At 38.7% G+C, this 21,906-nt stretch overlaps 1 protein-coding gene across 1 annotated transcript in view; it reads left to right on the forward strand.

The window, feature by feature from the left end:
• LOC108622163 (alkaline phosphatase) overlaps window positions 1-21,906 on the forward strand; it is a 190,960-nt gene that overhangs the window by 152,672 nt on the left and 16,382 nt on the right. The window contains exons 5-7 of the mRNA XM_018019867.2: window positions 224-431; window positions 1,228-1,368; window positions 6,338-6,532. Of these exons, the coding sequence (XP_017875356.1) occupies window positions 224-431; window positions 1,228-1,368; window positions 6,338-6,532 (544 nt within the window). The remainder of the gene's footprint in view (window positions 1-223; window positions 432-1,227; window positions 1,369-6,337; window positions 6,533-21,906) is intronic.

A 21,906-nucleotide genomic window follows, 5' to 3' on the forward strand; every position in this document is an offset into this window, starting at 1 on the left:
CTTCATATTCTTTGTGCATAATTCTATAAATATATAAAATCCGCATTTTAAGCATAAGAAATCGTGTATTATTTTGAAGAGAATCTACTTTCGTCAACGTTTTGTAAAGTTAACCGTAGATGCGATTGACATTCCAGACAAATGTCAAAGTTTATAATCTCGAAATTTGATTTCATCTGTCTCTGTCTAAAATACGTGATAATAAAGATACGATCGATCGCAGGTGGTGTTGGGCGGTGGGAGACGTCACTTCGTACCGAAAGTAACTCAGGATCCGGAGGAACCGGACAAAGAGGGCAGACGACTAGACGGAAGAAACCTAATTGAAGAGTGGTCGAGGAACCATCGGTTGCGAAACTCGGCCGCAAAATATGTCGCTAACAAGGAACAGTTCGAGAGCGTTGATCCGCGGAAAGTGAACCATCTGCTAGGTAACGATCAATTACACGTCTCTACAATTTTCAGTATTCAAAGGAAAAGGCGAAGCACAGCTGTGAATCTGATCAGGGACAATTTATACAATGGTCCAAATGAACTGTTACCTTTTAGAACGAATAAAAATTTTCTTTGAAACTAAATGCTTCGTTGGAAGCATTCTTCTATAGTTGCAATATTTCAACTTTTACATTTAATTATTTTTTTAAATCTAATCGATATTACACGATACAATAGAATGAAAATAGAATGCACTGTACTGTGAAAATCTATTAAATCTGGTTATTCAAAGTTTTGTTGAAAAAGCATATTAATAAAAGTAATAATTTATGTCGGTGAAAAGAATGGGGCACGTTTGGGAGTAAAATGTTGATCGAACAATACAGATTGTGCATTGTACCTTCAGAGAATATTGATCGTGTGCGATTGCATTAATCCATGAATGCAGTTAGCTTTCAGTTAGTCTGCCCTAATTATGATCGGCATAACGTTTGAATTTGTAATTACACTTGGCCTGTCACTCAGCACTAGTGACTCGCTTTGAAATTAGCTAATAAGGAACGCTATATGTCATCCATTTGTTGATTCTATGAAACGTTATATCAATATTCTAGAAATAGTATAAAAATTCAAAATTCTTTTAGATTCAGTAATAATTAAATAACATTCATATGACGTTTTGAAAAATAAATATTCGTGAATTGCATCGCTAGGAGAAACACATTGATAAAAGTAGATATAAACTTTTGAGAGCCGAGTGAATCACTGTTTCATGGTGTTCGATCATTTCAGGACTATTTTCTTATTCCCACATGGACTTCGACGTCGACCGAAACACGAACGGAAGTGGAGACCCATCGCTGGCCGAAATGACGATAAAGGCGCTCCGCGTCTTGGCGAAAAATCCCGAAGGATATTTCCTCTTCGTCGAAGGTACGTAGTAGCGTACAAAAGAATACCTAGAGATTTCCGAAGTTATCGCAATAACCCGCCTGCGAGATTTCATTGCAGCAATGTATTTAAAAAAATAGAGAAAATGTAACGGTCGCCAAAGAAGTTACTTAATCCTAAGTTGGAAAATAATTGTATAATTGTAGGAAGTGTGTATTTGGTATTTTTCTAATTAAATCTGTTTGTTAAAGTTCGACCATTAATTTGAAAATTAACTCACACATATAAGTGTTTATTAACTCCGTAACATAACATGGAAAAAGTGATGCTGCAATGGAATTTTTTATAGAAACGATTTGCGAAAATTCAAAAGAAGTCTGCCTGTGATTTTTGTGTTATTTCTTAGACATCTTCGCGAGAAATCCATAATCGGCACTCATGTGGGCTACGTAATTCAAATCCCACAGTGGCGGAATACGATTGAACTAATGCTCTCGAGAGTGTTCCTTTTATAGAATAGGGAAACGTGAGTTTCCTGCACGAAGATTGAGTCAGCGTTTTGTACTTTGTCGAGTTTATAGCTTCCCGCCCCTTCGGTAACTGGTATATACATCTCATGTTGTTTCGTTGCACGAAAAATCGTTTTCCCGATTCCCATGAAGATACTTCGTTTTTTTCATACAGCCTTGCATCGTTATGGAAAAACTGAATTGCTTTTCATAGTCGTAGATTCTTTTCGTATTTCATTGACGGAGATATAATTGCCCTCTTGAACGTTTTCGAAATTTCCGTGAAAAGAGAACAATTTTTTATCAAAAAATTTAATCCAACGCCAAACTGAAGAGAACAAAGATATATAAAAATGTAAAATTAACGAGCCTACGAACTAGAAGGAAATTATTATACAAAGGATATGTTATATGAAACAAATGTGATGAACTGAAAATAAAAGTTCGTGGTATTTCGGTTGAATTCGAAATTGCGATTTTTGTCAATTGCGAGCCTATCGGCCTTTGAGGACACAAGAACGTCGATTAATTTCTTTTTGTGAATTCAACCGATTTCACCAGATAAAATCACGTCCTATGCTGGTTTTATTTCTCGCGCCACGATGCGGCACGAAACTACGAACAATTTAGTCATCGTATCATGGACAATATTCATGGCATTCATTATTGTTTACAATTTTTAATGACTATATTTATTTAATTTAGAGGCCAGCTTTAATCGAACATAGTACGAACATAATAATTGATCTACAATTTCTTACTGATACTCTCCAATTCACTATATTGCACAATAGACCTTCGATCAAAGCATCTATTTGATCCTTTATACTACCAACTCTCACAGAATTAAATTATGACCAAAATTGATTACTATTTGCCTTTGAACTATCCTGACTAATACATCTAATAATATCGTTATTCGCGTATTCAAGCTCATCTCTAAAGCCTTTTTACGTTTCCTCAAAATTTCCCAAGTACCAATCAACAATCATAAATCAATCATAATATTACACTTTGCTAATTTTTTGTTCGTTTCATTATATGATAATAAAAGACATTTTTCATCAATGAGTAATATCGAGTACTTAACATTACACTTAGGCTCACATTGACAGAATCTTTAATTCAAAATCATATAGATAAGCAGCGACTGATAAGTACGTGTCTTTCTATTATCAGGCGATACCATAATGCCATCGACTTACATACACTTGTTCAGAACTTTGCTTGTCGACTGAGACGGCTTGTAATCAAGGGTTAAAATCCGGATTTAAAGTTCCTTGCAACAACTGTTGCTCTCTCGCGGCAGCTGGAAAACGCGCCCCTTCAGTTGCTGATTTTGGCACGATATTATACTAGTATCTAGAAGATTGAACAACCCCAGCCCCTTTTGTCCCACATTCTCGAGATTTAGGCCATTGATTCGATCAGTTTTCAGTTTGCTCTACTTTTAACGCGTTCTATAAGTTCGAGTTCTGTGATATTTAGCTTCTATTAATTTTATCATTTTTCTTTGAGCAGCGATTGGAAGACGAGTGAACTCTCGTGAACTTATATCAATACTTTTGATTAGGCTCTAAATTACATATTAAAAATTTTCGTTTATGTCAATAGAGACTGCATATTAACATTTAGAATTGTTTATCTAAAAATTAGTTATTTAAAATTTGTCCATCAGAGACGTATTCTATAAAGGTTCAACATTTTTTTCGTATACACTGGGTATTTTAAAATATCATTTCTATGAAAAGCTTGAGAGGTACACTCGCATTTCGCAATTAGAACGGGGTCTACTGAAAATTCGTACAGACGAGGAGAACGCAGGATATCTAGCTTTCTCTCGCTGAGAATTTGTCTAATTTTACGCCGAATAAAAATAAGCATCTCTGGTAGAACCGTGCCATCTGGGGCGAACGGTGTTCAAGAGTTCAGTGCGGTGCAAAAAAGAAAAAAAGGGGGGAAAAAACCCGGTCCAGGATGCTTCTTCTTCCTCTGCCAACCCACGGGATATCTTATCGTTGCTCCTGTCACGTCGAGTGGCCACTTCCGTCAACATGTTTAGAAGTACCGAGAGGAAAAATCCGGTGGATGAAAAATCGCGAGCATAGGAATTAGAGGGGAGCGCTCAAAAAAAGTAATGATTTCGTGCGCCTGGTCACCTCTGACCAGTTTTATGTGATTAATCTTGATTTCGCGTGTTTATGTGTGTTATGCGTGGTCGAGCACGGAAAAACCAGGAAATTTTCTTTCTAGGTTTTGAGCAGAAATTTCGAATATTTTGTTGCACGGAAATTGCGAACGAAGCGTACTAAAAAATAATGCAGATTGATTTATTTTATACGGATATTAGGCACCGTGATTTATATTCAGTCTGTGAATTCACATTTTTGTGCTCGTTGGAATAATACAGTTTTTTTATACTTTTACGATACCAGAAAGTTCTCTTGATTGTTTCTTATGTTCTGAGATACAAGAAAAATGTTTTGCTCCTCTGATCCATCTGGTAGAGTGTTTGCGCCTTAAAATCATCAATTTAATCGTGTTTCTAATTTTTTAATCTCAGGAAAAGCAATCGTTTAAAATAATGTGGAACATTTTAGATGGACGATTGCACATTTGTGAAAATGTTCGTGTGAAAATATCATTCCATTCGGCGGGTCCATTCTTTGCATCGTTCGTATTTTATTTCACGGCAAAGGTTTCAGTGCATCGACATTCTGTTACAATAAACGATTTTAAATAAATTCGTATTCACTCTCCGAAAGAGCATTTTAATGAAGTCACTAATTACTTTTTGTTTTACATGAATTTTTATTATTAGTTACGATGAAAAGCTTTGATTACACGTTTTTAACATTATTAAACAACAATTAAAACAATTGTTTTTAATTACTGTGATGTGGTCACGTCTCTTCGTGAATTAATGTAACTTTCGAAATCCCATACCATTAATTAATTTGGATTCTCTAATTATTTAAAGCAACGCAACGTGAAGAGAAGCTGAATCACACATTGCATACTACGCAGACCAAATAATGGTATTGCAATTCTGTAATTCTGTTATTATACATGGGTTAACGAATTAGACATATACGCCGGATAATAATTCATAAACATAACAATGCTTCACAGAAATGCTAAATGAAACTACGTTTGGCATTTCTATTATCTTTTTAATAACCATTATCCTTAGTAATTAAAAATACATCAACATGTTTTGAAATGTTACAACCAATTAGCACCAATTAAAAGCACTAAGTAAAATAATGTATTAAAAAAGATTTCTAACAAATGTTGTCTGAAAGATAAGACAGATAATGGCTTGACACTGACAGCCGACGTATTAATGTTCACTAGTGAATCACTGGCAGCCAATCACATGGTGCCGTTAAGCTGAGCCCAACGATACCACTGAACCTTTTAGCTTGATGCCTAAGGCCGAGATTCAGGCTGTCTCGTTTCATCCCCGATTGCTTCGACCCGTACGATTCGATTCCACGCTCTCGACTCAATTTCCATCCTTCCTTCTCCTATTCCTCCCTCACCATACGCATGCACGCGTTCAAGATACCACGTAATATTGATCCCAGTTTCGGATCGCTCCTAAGTGGCGCACCGTTGAACTTTATGTCGAACTTTCGGTAATCCATTCCGGAGACAACGTCGTTTGCCGGCCCGATAATTGAATCCGGGATTCTTGCGGATCGTTCTGAATAATTAGCGTTAACTACGACGGGGAACGGTGTGCTCTCCTAAACGCGAGCTCGATGGTAATGCTGATGACGCGGCCGCCCCCTGCTTCGAATCACAGATTCGAGGGCGCGGTTTCTTTCCCCGATTCTTGACGTTCTCGTAAAAACAAAGGGACGAAAGCTAGCTCAGAATTAATCGCGATTGATAAATCCGAGGCGAAACAGATACCTTTGTCAACGTTGTATAACTGACTCTTTATTTTCCTTCATAACTTATTGCTTCTAAAAAGATGAAAACTTGTTTCATACATGTTTGGAAAAAAAATATTGAAGTTGTAATGAAATTTCTGGGTAGCTTTCCTAACATGACAATATTAGTTTTGAAGTTATTCTCGGCGACGGTTTCTCTAAGTGTATCCAAAATTGATTTTCAACTGAACAGTTTGGTCAGTTTTGTTACATGGCACTTTCAAGTACTTCGTGCCATATGGTTGAACCTTTACCCAATCCGAAGTCGTTTCGAAAGGAAACTTTTCATATTGGTTGGCATTCGTAGAGTAGTTATAGAATATTTATCAATTATTTTCTCTCAAATATATTATTTTCATATTAAACATTTTTTCCGTAATTTTCAAATCACTATCAAACGTCCCGTGTGCTTTTTATCGATATAACGCTTAAGTGTCAATAATTTGATACATCTCGCTGTCACTCGTCGCGGTGAAATTAATCATTTCAGTCGATTGCAATTTCCTCCGTGCGTCGGTTAATGCCTGATTTAATTCGACCGGTCAATTTGTCCATTCCCAGGTGGCAGAATCGACCACGCACATCACTACAACAATGCCTATCGAGCATTGGACGAGACCCTAGCGCTGGAGGAAGCAGTGAGGGCCGTGATGAAGGAAGTCGACTTGTCAGAGACGCTGCTCGTCGTGACGGCGGATCACTCGCACGTACTCACTCTTGGTGGTCTAGCAACGCACCGTGGGAATCCTATATTCGGTAAGTGAAACGATAAGTCACTGTCTGATGGTTCCGCGATCCAGACAAAATGATTTATTACGTTCCGGGAACTAGTTACCTTGAACAAAGGCTCCGAAATTCGGAAATAATTTCACCAAATAAGCTTCATTATATTCCCATTAATAATTGGACGCTTATACGATCCTAAATAAAATGATCTCATTTCGTGTGAACTAGAAAATTGATGAACCAAATAATATCCATTATTGTTTGATGAATGTTGATAAATCTAATTTATGCTGCTAAATATAAATAATCCCAATTGAATGGAAATTTTTAATTCATTCGGATAAGAATTCATAGGACGTATTTTCTATGATCAATTGCACAGGCGAGGATCATCCTGCGAAATATAACCGCGAGAAGCGTAAGGATCGTGACTGGCACGAATAGTTCCGAGGATATCTTACTTCCAATGCTCTGTCCCTTATTAACCCGGTTATTTTATTGATTTCGGTACCAGCGGAACGAATAGAAGAGAAAAGGGAAAATAATCGTGCTAACCAAAGATACAGTAAATATTGCGCGCGTTTCAGCGATAACCGTCAATGTAATTCACATTTTTCCCATATTTCCCTCTCTGCCCACATTGCTGAGCAGAAGCAACAAACATCCTGGTTCCCGATATTGAATTCACGTGAGAGCCTTTCATGTTTTACGATAAAATTCTCTTGATATCAGTAGTGTAATTCAAACCGTGAAAGGTCCTTTTGTTATATTAAAAGTTCTCGGGGTTAATTAAATGGATGCTTATCGGGTACATAGTATTGGTGAAAATATTAAGTACTGAGTGATAAACACGTAGCTATTTAAATTTAAAAAAAATGTGCAAATTTTATCCGATGCGTCGAGATTATTAATATTTAAAACTCAGCACCCTTCATCAGTTCTATCAGATTTCCGTTCTTTACACACTGTCGATTATCCGAAATGTAACTGATTGGTTTCAACGAAGCAATATGATACGATCGTGGATGACAGACGCAAAATGTCGAGTATTAAGGAGTCGGTTTTCTGGTCCTTGATTAGCATGAAGAATGAGCTGAATAAAATTCAATTTTACCGGAGGAGGATCCCTCCGATGTATAATACAGAGTGTAGACCTTCAATCCGTGATTAAATTAAAACGGGAAAGAATGCAAAGCGCCGTGCTTCAGCCTGAATCTCTTATACGATTCGATCAACCTCGTTCACGGATCGTCTTATGATTCGGAACCAAATCAGAGAAAGAAATTAATTTCATCGATTCCGCTGACGAGCTCATTTTCTTTTCTAGCTAGTTTCCTCTATTCGTCAATCTCTCAGCTGGTCCAATTCTTCTCTGTCCTCCCCGAGTATTCGACGGATTTCTGTTGATCTTTCGTCAGTCCAATCGGTTCAATTGCATTTGCGCCTGCTTTTTATGAAGGTAACATATTATTCTGCCGTGCTATCCGATACGAGAACCATGATTCTACACGGCTTTATATTTTTCAATCACTCTACCTTTACATCCGGTTTCATCGAGGATTTTTGTTCAATAACATGCTTTATTAACCGAGGTATGTGCGATCAAACTTGATTCAGTTGAGTTCCGTAAAAATCTACAGATTTTGACGAAGAAAAGGAGAACAATTTTTTAGTGTAAAATAGATTTATGACAGTTGTTGACATTTTAAAATCCGTCCTTGGGTACCACGTGAAATTTCACGTTCAAAGTAGTATAAAGGAAGGAAAAGGAGTTAATAAATAAAAAATATTGCCATAGTCATTGCCACGTGATATCAAATGCAATAAACCCGATTCGTGAGAGTTCCTATTCATTCAATTGAAATGGAATAAAATGAATCCGAAGGTGTCAATGGCAAATGACATCGCGCGTGTCAGCGATATACATTGCCAGAGACCTTTCTGCGACACTTTTTCAACTGTTGGCCATTCGAAATTTTTCGACGCGAAAACCAACAGGCAAAAATCGTGGATGCAAGAGAGATATCTCGTGAATTCGTGATTTACACCCACGTCCATAAGTCACTGGGCATTTTTGAAGTTTTAGATTTATTGAATTCGTTTTTCTGCATGATTTCAAGGGAAACTCGATTGCGAAACACCAATTTCGTTCGAAATAAAATGCATTAACTCTTTGCCACTGAATTTCAATATTTCCTAATGCTCATTCCGTTACTAAATGATAACTTATTAATGAGATTCTACTGCTGAAGGATTTATACAACGTTTCAACTTTAAACGATCCTGTCGGGCAGCGAAAGGAAAGAAGTATATTTAACGATGAACGAGCAGCCGCGTTTCGTTTGGTCGGTTCGATCAAATTCGTGTTTCATCCGGTATTCAAGCCTCGGGAAGTAGTCCGAATCAATAATTTATCCGACTTCCTCTCCGTCGATCGCGTTTCGTTCGCCGGATGACCGGAAAGAGGCGCGTAGCAATTCAATACCAAGTAAGTGATTCGGTACACCATTTTATATATCCTCCAGTCAGTTCTTCATTGCGCCGGGAAGGGCTCGTCGGTCCTTCAATCGCAAGGTCCACGGTTCAATACTATCCAATCTTCTTGGACAAACCCGTGCGAACGGGATCGAACGTTTGTCTGTGTCTGAATTGAATCGCGACAAGGAATGCAAAGGATAGTTTTTTGCGGGCCATGCGTGAATCGTCTGGTCCGTTGGTATCCCCCGATTTCATTTTCCCCGTTCCACTCAGCATCCCCTCGCGATTTCGTTCCCTTCTATCGTACATGATCGTTGTCTAGGAAGCTTGTTACTCTGAATAACGCGAACCAGCTCTGATTCTTTTGGGGGAATAAGAGGTTCAAGGTCTCGCTATCTTATTTGCTCTCTTTTATGTCCACAAGGTTTTGGAATAAACTCCTCAACTATTATTTGTTGAAACTTTCTTACAACAGAAACTTTCATAAACTCTATTTTAGTGTACATTGTAAAAGATACCGAATACATAAAACGTAATATTTGCATAGAATCGTCCATTTCCTTAACACTATGCCGAAAATATGTACGTAATCATTACGAGTGTTTGTTCCTCCTCGTAAGACAGCGAATGTGTGTAACTGGCAAATGAATTAAAACCACTGGAAACATTCCAGGGTTACTGGAACTCTTCCAAACCCGGACGAGAAACATATTAGAACAACTGCCTCGTCCATTTCATACGTACGTTCGCGAATCAACGCCGCGTGACGTGGAAATACTGCGACCGGCGTGTAACGTGCGTTACTTTCATATTTCCCCTCCGCTTTTTTATCGCGTTCACGTTAAATATTGTCCCAGCACACGAAACCGAACTTGCCAATCGCGTAGCGGATACGTTAGCCCGCGGCGAGGCCCCATTAATAATTAATGTCACGGCTGGCGACGATTCGTCGGATGTCGGCGAAAGACGGTATAAATCAAAAATGTCGCTGCTGGCTGAACGGTGCGAGTCCAGGCTCTTAGCAGGAAAATCAATGGAAATTCAGACGGGCGGTGAGCGTGCGAGGAATGCCGGATGAAACGTTGCAACCGGATTTTACATTTAGCAGTCACGATATCGCGCTTAAACATAAAACCGGGCCGGGATTCGCTGCACGGTCGCGGATAAATTCATGTAAACACGGTGATTCCGCGCGTTGTTACGTATTTCACGCGGTCCCTCAGCGCGCCAAATGGCTGTTATCGGTTCCTTCGTATCGTAATCGGCTTTCGTTCTTTCCCCCGAGCGCGAAATAACTGACGCCGCGCCCGGGAACGAAATTTTTCGCAACGAAAAATCGCTGCGATTCACGCCGCGTCTCGACGTTCCAGCGTGGGAAATTCCAACGAGATGTTTAATAGCGGAGGGATGCGCACGAAATTCACTACTTCCTGCAAAGGTATCCGATATTTTCCCGCGAATTTATGACTCCGATGGAGGTCGGTTCGCGTTACCGTTGTCGGCATAATTGTTCCCGTGCTTTGGCAACGTTTCTTGTTGCTTGGTTTAACAAGAAGATTTAGAGGACGGTAGAATTTTTATTCTGTTGTCTTCGTAAAGCCAAAACATTGCGTGTGATTAAATAAACGTTTGAAGACAGGCTCTGCTGAACTGCATCGGCATTACTTTCTACTAACGATTCCATCCATCCCACAGACTCACAAGTACTATTTAAATACGTTGCAGTAAAAAGGAATCGCAGTTTCGTTATTTGTCACTGGAAGAAGCCTTCGAAGAACCTGTGAGTTCCACTTAAAAATGCGTTAGTGAATTTATTATGCTGCTATTCGGCCCCAAAAATCTACCGTAGCTCAATTCCGCATTTCTTGTCATGTAAAAAGATTTATAACACGATTTTTCGTCTTCGACAATTATTATAGTTTAAACAGATGTTTGTACGTTTTCTTTAAGAACGTTTTATAACCGTGAGACCGTTTTGCTTGAACATTAATGCGTACTCTTAAGACTTTGATTAAATTGTAACTAGTTTTAAAACTATTTCGTAGCACGAGTATAGAGATTATTAGCCGATATTTCAACTAACTGCGTACCTGGAAAAAAGTTGCCGCGTACTCAATCTCGTCTTTATCGACCTCGTAAATTATTTGCCGCAAGCATCCCCGGGGCCGTTGTTCATTGTTTTCATCGTGGCTCCATTATTGAAGATCGACCGCCCTTACGGTTCGCCATCATTTACCGCGCGGACACGAAATTCGTTCACGGTACTGTCGATTTTATTTCGCGCCCCACCAACCGCTTTCCCAGCCCGTGTTTTATATTTTTCGACGTCGCTTTAACGAGATTCCGCGCGTATTCCTTTTAACGTCGTTCGCCGTCGTTATACCCTGCATAAACGGCAAGCCTCCATATTCATACGATCGTTACCGTGAGACGAGCGACGAAACGCAGAAGAGAGCAAGAAAAAAGTTCGTGTCGATTCATCAGATTCGTTTGGTCCCGCGCCGCGGAAAATCCCGACTAACGTAATTTAACGTGCTATATCCATTATCACGATTATGCATGAGAATCGCGTGACCCTGTTCTCTTTTTGTTCCACCGCGATAGCTCGATACGAAAACACCGCCAATATCTATCGGAAAACTCCTCGTCCATTTTTTGTTGCGGCCTGCTCGAACCAGAACTTTAACCGATAATCATCTGGAGAATCGAACCGACGACGGCGAGATTAAAAAGTACCGTACCGTTACGAAGTACCATCGGTAGGTGACTTAAAATTTTAATGATGAAATATCGTCCGGGGTCAATTAAATATTCTACATTTGCAAATGATCTGTACGACGGATTTAAAATAATAATATAATGAGCTAAAACTTTGGACCGGTGAATTGGTTTCGCAAGGCGAGTTACAAAAACTGAGGGGAGAGACGTTTTTTAAATTTCACGACTGCGAACAGCTCGTAATAGAAAGTAAAATGATTTGAGGTCGTTTATTCTCGACGCGAGTTCTGCTCTCTCTTCCGATTTTATTATTTCACGGTGCGGCGAAAACAATCGTCGGGACGTGCACGGCGTGCAAAACTCCGGCCGCGGAAACTCTTTTAAGCCTCGAAACTAGTTTCTTCCGCCAATCATCTGGTCAGCTAACGGCTGAACTTCTGCTTGTTCTGCAGAAACTACTTATGATCGTGGCACGCCTTCGAGCCGAGCTTTTCGCAATCTTTCATTATCGTGTGTAAGAAGTGTGGAAAAAGGAGTAGGAATTATTTTCAGAACGTCAGAACTCGCTGATTTGATAAATGTTTCTTTTATAGTACAAGCACTGTCAATACGTTAAAATCTAACAAAATATATATTCAATTTAAGAATATAATTGTATTCTATAATTTATTTATATATTAAATATAACATTTTTTTTAATTTTCATAGAAAAAAATTTCTTTGGTTCTCTTCTTTACGAGATTCAAGAGTTTCTGTTGAGTTTGCGACTTTATGAAAAAATTATGTACCTAACATCGCTATAAATTGTTAAAGCTTACAATTAGTGCTACGATCTACTTGGGGAAGTTACGAGGACCGATAATCAGTAGAACAAGAAAATTCATTACGAACTCATTGAACACCGTCTTTTAATTAGAAACTATTGGAGAAGAGAGATCGGATCGCTTGTAAACAGACTAAATAGATTAGAACTTGGATTGTTTACAAGAAATTGAAATGAAGTTCTCACCTTAAAGACTGGCAGGAAGATACAGAAAATAAGAAAAAGACAATCTTTATTTTTATTTTATGAAGTGTTTAAAACTTTATCAAGTAAACGTTTTATTTTGTTAAAACATTTTAGATACTAGTTAGGGGAAACTAAAGTTCATTATTTAAAGGCACTCCGTTCTCTTAACAAGAAATATGGGGCACTATTTTATTAGATAAGTAGGGGCAAAATCTGCGGGCGCGTAGTAGGTTCGGGTCGATTTATGGTTGGACACGTAAAATAAGATGCTCATAGCCGAGACAGGTTAAGATCGTGCATAGTGAAGCGAGTAGAAGAGGGGAATTTGCTGGTGTACGTATATAAAGTGGGATTTCAGTAAGTAGTGTACGATGGTGAGTGACCCAACAAATAGTACGATGTTCTCCGTGCACGAACATTTCGCAATTTCAACAGCGAATTAAGTTCGTTTGATATTTCAGTATTTCAATATTGACGTCATTATTACGTGAACAGTAAATCATTTGAAAAGTTATTATGAAAACATAGTTATCCATTTGGCATTTCCATAAATTCGCCTCACTAAAACATCCTTTTGCGATACAGAATAATTTTACGATTAATATAATTATTACATTCAATGAAGATGTAAAATAAATTGTCGGAGAAATTAAAGATAAAAAGGCAACTGTACAGGCGTGCGATAGAATAAATTTGTTTTCATGGGAAACAAAATCCGCAGGTAAAGAACGAACGTTCTACATTTTCAATTTACTTTCGCGCGTGAGAATCATCCCATTGACGAGGGGGTGTATCATCGCCGCCGCAGCGTAGACTGTAGGATATTTATTTTACGAGTTTCCCTCGGAAAATGTTCACTGTCCTTTCAAAGGACCGAATGCCTTCAGCGGCATCCGCTTCCGCGCGTCCGGGACAGAAACGGATTTTCAAAGGAATTGGAACAGTCTGGCGGCCCGAGGTGGCGGGCGGACCGCCCGTCTTTTTACGAAGCCACCTAATAAGATTCAAAGGTTTGCCGTGAAATCGCGTTGTTCGGTCGGGCAACAGAGCGGCTTCTTGGTCGTTGTATATTGCTTCGTGCCGACTTCGACCAGGTTACACAGAGGGAAAACAGCTTTTCTTCGGGTCCCTCGGTAACCTTAATAACCTTCTAAACGAATGACACTCGAGAAGTTTTCGTGGCGTGCCTCTTTGCTAAACCCCGCGACATGGACGCCCTAACGACGTCTTCCTCGTTATAATTGCGCCGTCGATTCTCCGGATCCGTCTCGGGGCGAATTCAACGCAGGAACAGAGTCGGACTCGGAGAAGAAAAAAAAAAAAAAAGGGTGGACGTAACAAAGGGGAAAGTAAAAGGAGGGAAGAGAAATAGAGTTCGTTTCTAAACGCAGCCAGCGGGAAAGAAAACAGCATCGGCGTTCACGAGACTGAAATAACGAAACCGAGAGGATTATAGACGGAGCGAAAGATCCCAGAGACAAAGGAGGGAATCGAAACCGTTTTTATCGCTGGCCCGTTCATTAAACCGGATTACTGTACGGTCGGTGTGTTGAACCGACAATTAAATCGGCACTCTCCGGGACATAATTTATTTACTGCAAATTGTTTTATACTAAAGCGTACAAGGAAACTGCGTATAATTACAGAAAAAGAAACGAGAGTCCGGCCTGCAATGGAAGTCTTTAAACTATCTTAGCATTACTGTAAACAGATAGCAATGGGCGAGAAAAATAAAATCGGGATAAGTCGCGCCTGCAGTAAGCCGTGCGCGCCTATTGTTGATGAATTTAATTACAGTTCGCGATAGATTGATTTCATGGCATCGTTGCGACCCAAATTAAGCATATTTATTTGCCCGATTGAGCATATCCGTGCCAATTAACCAGCTGTGCACTCCGAATTATGCCACGAATTGAATCCACAGTTCAACGCGTTTTTAAGGACGAATTAATTATAGCTGCAGTTACGCATTTCCAAGCATTAAATTTTAAGTCGAGCTTCTCTTTTCCTCACTGGCTTGAAAAAAATTCTTCACATATATCTATTAATTTGAATGATTAGGTGAATATTAATAATTAATTCGAGGGTGCATTTTAAATAAACAGGATTTCACTATGAATGTACGGTCCAGCTTCCATTCCTCTGAACAATACTGAAAGATCAGAGGCTAGCTCCTATGTCCGTACAAACGCTCTAAATGCCCCAACAGTGGATTTATGGCAGGTTTATATAGCCTTCTTACCCCTAACTGGAGTCTAAGCTGGCTATGCCCGTGGAACCATCGGATTAAGGTTAAGCTCTGAATCGTTGCCTAAGCTAAAATCCTCGACTAACTATTCCGCCGTTTCTGTGAAAAAGGCTCGCCGTCGAAGAACGAGAGAAACACGGCGCGGCGTGGTGGCACGGAAAGGCTCGAAAAAATTTTTCATTACCGTTTTTAAATTTTAATTAATGAACCGCCCGCTGATTTTTATTAGTAGGGAACGTGCGAACAAATTTCTCGTAACCTCCGCGGAAATTACACGTAATTATGTTGGAAGAGATTTTAATTAGACAATTTGATTAACTTTGTTAAAAGCCACGTTGAACATGAACATTTTTATGCGTTAAATTTATTCGAGATTTACTATTTAAATAAATTAAAAATTATCAGAGTTAAGCATGGATTCAGAAAATTCATCTGACAGATATATTTTAAAACTCTTTTTCAAGTGCTAATACGTAATTAATAAAATTTAGGCGAATACGTGCAGGAAATATTTCTAAATCTTACATTAGCTTTAAATGACGAAAATAAATTTTGATTAATCTATTCATCATCGTTTTAAATATTATAATGGTGGTAGTGAACGATAATTAACTAGGTTCGACATGATCAGCACGAATGATAATTGTATGTTAGAAATTGTACGACCTAGATACTCTGATTTTCCTCAAGTAAAGAGCGTCCTGAATTTCTGTTATCTATAAGTATCGTTTATCCTTAACTGGAACTCCGGTTTCTCAGGCGCCATGCGCCGCTCTCTACCGCCGTCCACTATTGTCTCGAGAAAACAATACGACCTCGCAATTGTCAATTCGAGTTGTTTCTTCGGAAATACGTCAAATAGGTATATCTTATAGCCGCGGCAAGTGTAAGGGTTGCTTGTTGTTTCGCCACTCAGCGAGCTTCGAAACGAATAACTTCTGCGGAAATTCATCAAACGCGGTGCTAAACTTTCCTTCGATTGACTATGCTTCAAACCCGCGTACACTCCGCTCTGTACGTGCAGCAAGTTCTGCTCTTTGTAATTAATAATACGGAAGTTTTAACGGAAAACATCATTGAGAAAGTTTACTGGTTTCAATGAGCAGAGTTGACCGCGCGTGGATATAATTTTAAGAATTTTCAATCGGATTCTGCTGCAATTAAATCGTGAAATTCAATTGAACCTGTCATTGAACATTCCTCATCATATAACCATTTTAATTAATTTTTAATCACAACTTTTTATTAGTTAAATTAAATCGTTGAAAAAATGTTAGTTTCAAAAATTTGTTCAAATCGTATTTCAAAGAAGCGAAAAGTAGCTTGTGGAATTAAATCAGTTACCATTTTTTCGTTCAGTATTAGTACTGTATTTTAATTATGCTGTTTCAGCATCGATCCGACGTTCCTTTGAAATTTTAACATTAAGCTATTAAAACTTTTCTTCGAACATTCAAAATTCTCTATAATTTGCAGATTACCATAAAAGATACCACACTGGTAAATACATTTTTTATCGCTCTTTTACAAGCCAGTGGACAAATTCTATAGTGGTATCAATGAGATTAATGGAACGAGTAAAAAATCTTCGTTTTGAATGGTCGTCGAAAAACGTTCGGAAAGAATTTGCGTAGCCCACAAATCGAATCGAATTTTGTTGTCTGTTTTCGAAATACCTGCAAGTTTTTGAATGAAACGTCGCGTTGATCCGATCCGATTCCGCCGCGCAGTGTACGTACATGTACCTGATTCATTTCAATGCCTCCCAATTTCTTCTTTTCTTGGATGGAATTACCCGGCTGTCACAGAATACAGGACCGGTCCCTGACAGACTTAATTCCGTGAAGAGAAGAATGCTCTTTACATACGAATTACTCGGATAGAAAATCGAATCGTGACTCCAGTAATGCGTGCGCGATCCTGGCCAGATACGAAGATTACAGATGAATTGTGGCTGCGCTTGCGATCGACGTTCGTTTTCAATCTGTTTCAACGCTTTTTGCAAAATCTGTCTATTGAACATTCATTTCAACGGATTCTCGATAACATTTTCGAACATATGTTTCAGAAGGAATTAAGATTGCAGTCATTGTTTTTTAACGAAGATTTTTAACGAACATTTTCGAACATATGTTTCAGAAGGAATTAAGATTGCAGTCATTGTTTTTTAACGAAGATTGCATCGTTAAAAATACTGCATTATTTCATTTATTAATAGTTTTATTCGTGTTTATTTAAATTGTTTGTTGGTATTGTACATTTATCATAGTATTTCGAATTAGTATATTTTCTAATGTTTTAAAACTAGACTCAGTTGAGACTATTTATTAATATGTGTTACTTAATTGAAAAGAAATTTTGATAATAAATGCCAGAAGAAATAGAATATTTGTATACACTTTACGATGGGGTTTTAACAAAATTGTACATTAGACTAGAGTCTAAGTTATGGGGTAGAGTATTCCTTAGGTGAGTGCTGTTTGTTAGAGGTTCTTAGAGTAGAAAACTTCCTTCAGATTATGAGATTCTTCAACTTCGTGAATATTCGATGTCGACGAATCCCCACAGGTTAAAGTTTATCCACATCTTTGGATTTCCACTGGAAACCTGAATTTTTAAACACACGAGAACGGGAACTTCAACAGCTAATCCAGAATGAAAAAAACGGAATAACTTTTCACTGCATAAAAGTGTAGCTAGTAGCTATTATTTAAACACAATTTTTTTACTGTGTGAAGCTGATGTTTTAAAAACCTCAAATCTATTTTTCCACTGAAACAGCAGGTATTTTTTTGTTTTAACAAACACAGTTTCAAATCATCGATGTCTAAAATTTTTTTGTACCGAAATATCTATTTCAATCAATCGTGACGATGTACCAAACTGGAGGAAAAACCAATTTACGAAACATCTATGATACTACCAGAGACCTTCAACTACTAAAATGAACGGTTATTCTTCATGAACGTGTTACGTGTCTATTATTATTAACGATATGGATAATGTTAAACGATGATGCCATCATATAAACAAGCAAGCGGAAGTAGTAGTAAATATAATTGGAAAGCGATAATTAACAATTGCGATAATTATTTGTTACTTTAATTGCAATAACTGAACATATGTTATATAGGCATGAAAACATGCAAAATTAAATTCAGTCTCCAATTAACAACAAACTATTAATTGAAATTTCGAATTTTTAATATTCCTAAATATAACCGTTTTTCAATTTCCCACCTCCAGTTCTCCAATTTTCGGTGTGTATACTTTAATTATTAATTAAACGGGAAAATTGTTCCCCATACTAAATTGCCAGAGGCTTTGAGTTAAACGCGATCAATGATATTTGAGCGTACTTTAATACGTTCGCCGGCTACGTTTTTGGACATAATGGACAGTTTTGTCCACTGCGAATGAAATTACGCCGAGCTGAAGTTATAAATCAACGGGCACCACGTATCGTGCGACCATATAATTCGATTACGACGTTTAACGCAATACCGTGTTACAGCGAATGTATTGCCATGATTAACCACGCGCTCATTATTCGAGCTTTCGATCATTGAAACACACCATTATTTAAATGCTAAGTCTTTCGCTTAAACGATTACATTTCAGCCAATCGGACCTTTATTAATCGTCACTCATCGCAGAAATGGTCGTAAATTGTTTACGTGAATATGCATAAGATATTCTAACGATTTTCTATGAAATCATGCATGGAATGATCTCAAGGTGCAAATCTTCTTCCTTAAAATTAATTTCTTTCGTTTATCTGATATTTACCACCACAAATAGTAGGAAACGTGTGGCCTCCTTGTACGGTTTCAAATATCATTTATATTTTAATGTACTCAATTACTTTCAAGCAAAAAGTAAATGCTAATATCTCACTAACTTAAATTTTCCATCGGATTTTAAAATTATTTTACGTATTGTTAGTATGTTAGTTATTGTTAGTTACATATCATTTTTCTATTGTATTTCTTTAAAATGTAATAAATTTATTTAAAAATACTTCTACTAATATTATTTTTATTTGAAGTGGTTGTATGTTGGTGTGGTATTGTAATTTTTTATTAAAATTTAAAGTTCTGGATGAAAATATATATGCTTCAACAAATAAAAATACTAACAGTGAAATATAAAAGATTATAGCGACCTCCTTTGTTACTATCTAATTTAAATATGGCCTCCAAGAGTACAAAGGTTTCCCGTATCTGACATGTCTCATAGTTACGTTCATATTCGTTAGCATGTATAAAGCTGGAAGCTTGTTAACTTTCTGTACCGAACACGTCAAACCAAGACCGTGAAATCGTTTAAACAAATTCCTGCTCGTGGCTGACTTTTTTTTACACGGCATCTGCTTATTTCCTGCGTTATCGGAATCTGACGCGAAGCTGGATGACGCCGAGAAAACTGAAGGAAGAGAAAAATGAGTGCGGACATTCGAGGATGGTCCGCGAAGAATTCTCGCTTATCTCTCACCACGTAATAACCGAGGGCGCGTCTGGTGGTCCCGACTTCACCTCGGGAGCGTGTAACCAGCTCGGGATCGGGGACGCCGCGACGGCACGCGTTCGATTCGCTTTAGAAACTTCGCAAATGGCTGTCGTTCACTCGACTGTTATCCGCCACGGTAGGGTAATAAACATGCCAGGGATCGCGACGTGGCAGCTTTATGACAGCGGGAAACATCGCTCTTCCTTTGTGTCCCGCTCGTAGGTGACAATATCAGGGTGACACCTCTCCGGGAACGATATCCCCGATTAAACTTTCAAGCGAGAGAGTTCGTGCCGCCATTGATTCCACGGCGTGTGTATTCGCTTTTGCTCCGCGAGCCGTCGCGTCGCGTCGTCGTCCTCTTGTCCCGTGGGGACGAGCGGCAGGAATTCGCTTGTTTGACATCCGGCTGCGTTTGGCCGAAACTTCCAGTCGTTTCGTTCGGACAGGAATCGAATCGAGCCCGAGTCCCGGCCTGCGAACAACCTCTACGTCGCCGTTTTCGACGGGCTTTGATTCGATCGCGACTGGAATCGGGAATGAATGGGCGAGTGTCCTCTCTCGTTGAGGTAGTCGTTCCGAAGGTCTACGGCCGCGTGTTTGCTATTGGGAATTGATTTGTCCCGAGCGTTTAAATGCCCGGAACTAGCGGGTACGTTATAGGAAGTTTATTGTGAATTGTCTAATTATAGGCGAGTAAATCAACATGGATGGGGCGATTGCATTTAATAGAAGATTGTTCACTGGCTCGGAAATTCGGACACCTATTAAACTGTAATAAGGAGGCAAATTTATGTTATTCGATTATTCAATTACAATTTCTTATAAAATATGCTTAAAGCTGTTTAGACATATTCCACTGAATTTATATAATTAATATCTATTTATATGATATATCCTGCTTACAATAGGGGAACTATGAAGTAATAGTAAAATATTATTAACGATTCAATTACTCTCGTTTAGAACTCTTCGAAAGCTAACAAACTAGAGAAGAAAAGTAGAACGTGGAACCGAGGAATTCGTGTCCCGGCATAAAAGTAGACCCTTCTCTCTCGTTCAGCCTCGTTCTCTAATTTAACTTCAACGACGGCCTCGGAAAGAGGCAGATATCCACTTTCGTGAGCCGCTGCCATCGCATAACTTTCACGGGTGGCGATGCGCTTTCGTGATCTTATATAGTTGCCGGTTAATGGGGCCCCGGAAGTCGATCGAGGAATGAGCGTGCAACCGGAACGGAACCGGAACAAGCTTCGAACGGCTTGTAATAGAGGGACGTATCTAGAAACTGATTTATATCGATCTAAGAACCGGCGACGTTACCGCCGACCGGATTAGTTAGCTTCACGACATTCCGGGAACTTCTGCCCGACAAACTTCCGCGGTGTCACATTCCGTCCGGACGTACCACGCCGACGCGCGATGTCGCGATGCCACACCGCGAGAAGTTTATTGCCGGTTCACTCGCCGTGCGTGATAACGATTAGCTAATTTACGTTAAATGAATCATTCACGTCTCTGGCAACCGCCTTTATCTACGTATATGTCATAACATATGTCGAAGTTAGGAAAAAGTAATTATTCGCTTAAAATATTTAATAGAGATGTTAAATTTTAGAAACTTTATAAATTGGAATATTATCTACTTACTGTGTTTTAAATTTTTTTTTCATGAAGTGCAATTTCTAGCGTGTCGAGAAAATTGACAAGGCATCGAACTTTGCCCGTTAGATAGAAGATCGTATCGTAAATTATCTGATGTGTCGAGTTCACGAAGCAGGCCGTAGAATTCAATATTAAATATAGGTTAATTAAATTGCTCATCGGGGCAGCACGTTACTCACAATTACTCTAATTAATTGTAGATCTGAGCGGATAGAAGAGCAGAAGTTAAAGGGGAACGAACAGCCGTGTTTGTCGCGCGGTACTTTCTCTGACGGTTGCGTCGCATGAAAGATTCTTACTTGATATGGCGTTTGCATTCACAGCAAAATCCGCGAAAGGGAATTTCTAAAGAGGGCGTAATTTATTCGAAGCTTTTACTCGCGGAGACGTAGAAAAATTGTGAAACCCGCAGATTCCGAACCACTCCTGGTCCGAAGGCCGCTTTATGGCTCTTTGCTCCACTGTTCTTTTCGATGCTGTTGAATGCGACGGGTGTCGCTATAAATCCCCGTTCGCGCTCGTCAACGTTTGACAACGCTTTATCGATTTCACAGACTTATTCTCGCCGCTCCGCTGTTTACCCTTGACCTCCTTAATTACTTGACCTCGTTCTTTAGAAGAAAGCCTTACGACCACGCTTTGAATTAAATTATGCTAGACCCGCGAATCTTTGAAGGAGTAGAAAGTTATTTCCGGATCCTTCTTCCTCATTATAGTTGTATAACAACGCATTTTAAATTATGCATCCGAACATAACATTCTTTTATTCATTTATGT

The sequence above is a fragment of the Ceratina calcarata genome, unplaced genomic scaffold, assembly GCF_001652005.2.
Source record: "Ceratina calcarata isolate Rehan_Ccalc_2016 unplaced genomic scaffold, ASM165200v1 scaffold209.2, whole genome shotgun sequence".
Classification (NCBI taxonomy): Eukaryota; Metazoa; Arthropoda; class Insecta; order Hymenoptera; family Apidae; genus Ceratina; species Ceratina calcarata.